The sequence below is a fragment of the Condylura cristata genome, unplaced genomic scaffold (assembly GCF_000260355.1).
Source record: "Condylura cristata isolate star-nosed mole 26May11 unplaced genomic scaffold, ConCri1.0 scaffold00029, whole genome shotgun sequence".
In the NCBI taxonomy this organism is placed as follows: Eukaryota; Metazoa; Chordata; class Mammalia; order Eulipotyphla; family Talpidae; genus Condylura; species Condylura cristata.
The window spans coordinates 8,840,320-8,842,328 of NW_004567130.1; the positions used below are offsets into that span (position 1 = coordinate 8,840,320).

Below are 2,009 nucleotides of genomic sequence, written 5' to 3' on the forward strand. Positions count from 1 at the left end.
TCCCCAGAGAAGGCCAAGTCCCCGGTGAAGGAAGAGGCCAAGTCCTCAGAGAAGGCCAAGTCCCCGGTGAAGGAAGAGGCCAAGTCCCCAGAGAAAGCCAAGACTCTTGATGTGAAGTCCCCAGAAGCCAAGACCCCAGTGAAGGAGGAAGTAAGGTCTCCTGCAGACATCAAATCCCCTGAAAAGGCCAAAAGCCCTATCAAGGAGGCAGCTGAGTCCCCAGAAAAGGTTAAATCTCCTGTGAAGGAAGAGGCCAAGCCTCCTGAGAAGGAGGCCCCAAAGAATGAAGAAGCAAAGGCCCCCCTGAAGGAGAAAGAGAAGCCTCAGGAGGTGAAAGTCAAGGAGCCCCCAAAGAAGGGAGAGGAAGAGAAAGCTCCAGCCACACCAAAAACTGAGAAGGACAGCAAGAAAGATGAAACATCTAAGAAGGAGGCTTCAAAGCCTGAGGTAGAGAAGAAGGAGACTGCTGTGGAAAAGCCCAAAGAATCAAAAGTTGAAGCTGAAGATAAGAAAAAAGCAGTGACCCCAGAGAAGGAGGTGCCCATCAAGGTGAAGGAAGAGGCCAAGCCCAAGGAAAAGACTGAGGTGGCCAAGAAGGAACCAGATGACAGCAAGGCGAAAGAATCAGCAGAGAAGGAGCCAGAAAAGCCACAGAAGGAAGGGATGACTGCAGCTCCTGAGAAAAAAGATGCCAAGGAGGAAAAGGCCACAGAGCCCAAGAAGCCCGAGGAAAAACCCAAAACAGAGGCCCAAACCAAGGAAGAGCCTGGCAAGGAGGCCCCCACGCCCAGCAAAGCCAAGACAGAAAAGGCAGAGAAGTCGTCTAGCACCGACCAGAGAGACAGCAGGCCTCCAGAGAAGGCCATGGAAGACAAGGCCACCAAGGGTGAGAAGTGAGGTGGGGAGACAGCAACGTCCAGAGGAGCCAAAGAGACACAGGAGGGTCTGAGCGCAGGGGTTGGTGTAATGAGTTTCCTTTTTTTTTTTCTTCCCTTTTCTTTATGTAAGAAGAAACCGCTTAGATGGGGTTCTCCTTCACCAAACAGGAATTTCTATTAGTAATATGTTAGCAAGAGAGGGCACTCCCAACCCCGCCCCCACACCCTGAACCCTCCCCGGGCGATGGACAATATGTTATGATAGCTTATGTAGCGGAATGTGATACATGCGGAATGCCACACTTGACTATAAAAATTGGTCCCTCCTTTCCAAATAAGTGCATTTATTTCCTGTATGTGCAACTGACAGGTGACCGCAATAATGAATGAGCTGTTAGAAACACATTATGCTTGAGATGTCTTAACCTATTCCCAAATGCCTTCTCTTTTCCAAAGGAGTGGCTGAGCCCTTGCCCAAAGCTCTCTATCCTGGGAGAGCTGGAGCAGGTAGGGCTGGGCACTGGCCACTGATTCATGCCAGGGCATACTTTTCCACTGGAGTCCACTTTAAATTGCTTCTGTGCAATAAAACCAAGTGCTTATAAAATGAAGATGTCGCTGGTATTTATTTTCCCATGGGCAGGCCAGGGGAGGTCTTGCAACCACTGAACGCCAAAGGTCTCATGTGGGTCTGGGGCCAGTTACATGGCATCTTGTGCTCTTTTCTAGCTCAGACCATGTGCCAGGCAACGTACTAGGTTTTTCATTTTTATGATCTTGGATAGGTGTAGTCTGGTGCAGCTTAGGAAATGCAGGCTCCTGATTCTATCCCACACTATTGAAAGGGATTATGAGAGGCAGTTGCAGGAAAGTGCATGCTTCACCTGCTCCCACCGAAATCTGGGAACAGGTGGGTAAGGTCCTGAGTCTATTGAATAGCTTAGAACACTGCATGTGTTTTCTTCTGTAAAAAGCAAGAGACCTCCCGAGTGAGAGGCCAGAACCAGTTCTAACTAGCACTACTGGGAATAATTCGTAAGTCACTTAGCAGAACTCTAACATGCTTCTCCAGATACAATTTTGAAAGCTACAGTGTTCTTATAGATTTACACAAGGTTTGTACTATAAAAT

General features: G+C 48.6%; 1 protein-coding gene across 4 annotated transcripts in view; it reads left to right on the top strand.

Moving 5' to 3' along the window:
* The window catches only part of NEFH (neurofilament, heavy polypeptide), an 8,748-nt gene extending 7,259 nt beyond the window's left edge, over nt 1-1,489 (top strand). For 2 of the 4 annotated variants that reach the window (XM_012731070.1, XM_012731072.1), the window contains exon 5: nt 13-1,489. In XM_012731070.1, coding sequence (XP_012586524.1) covers nt 13-897 — 885 coding nt within the window. In that variant the 3' untranslated portion in view covers nt 898-1,489. The remainder of the gene's footprint in view (nt 1-12) is intronic. The other 2 variants (XM_012731071.1, XM_012731073.1) reach the window with 2 other exon arrangements.
* Nucleotides 1,490-2,009: the final 520 nt, after the last annotated feature.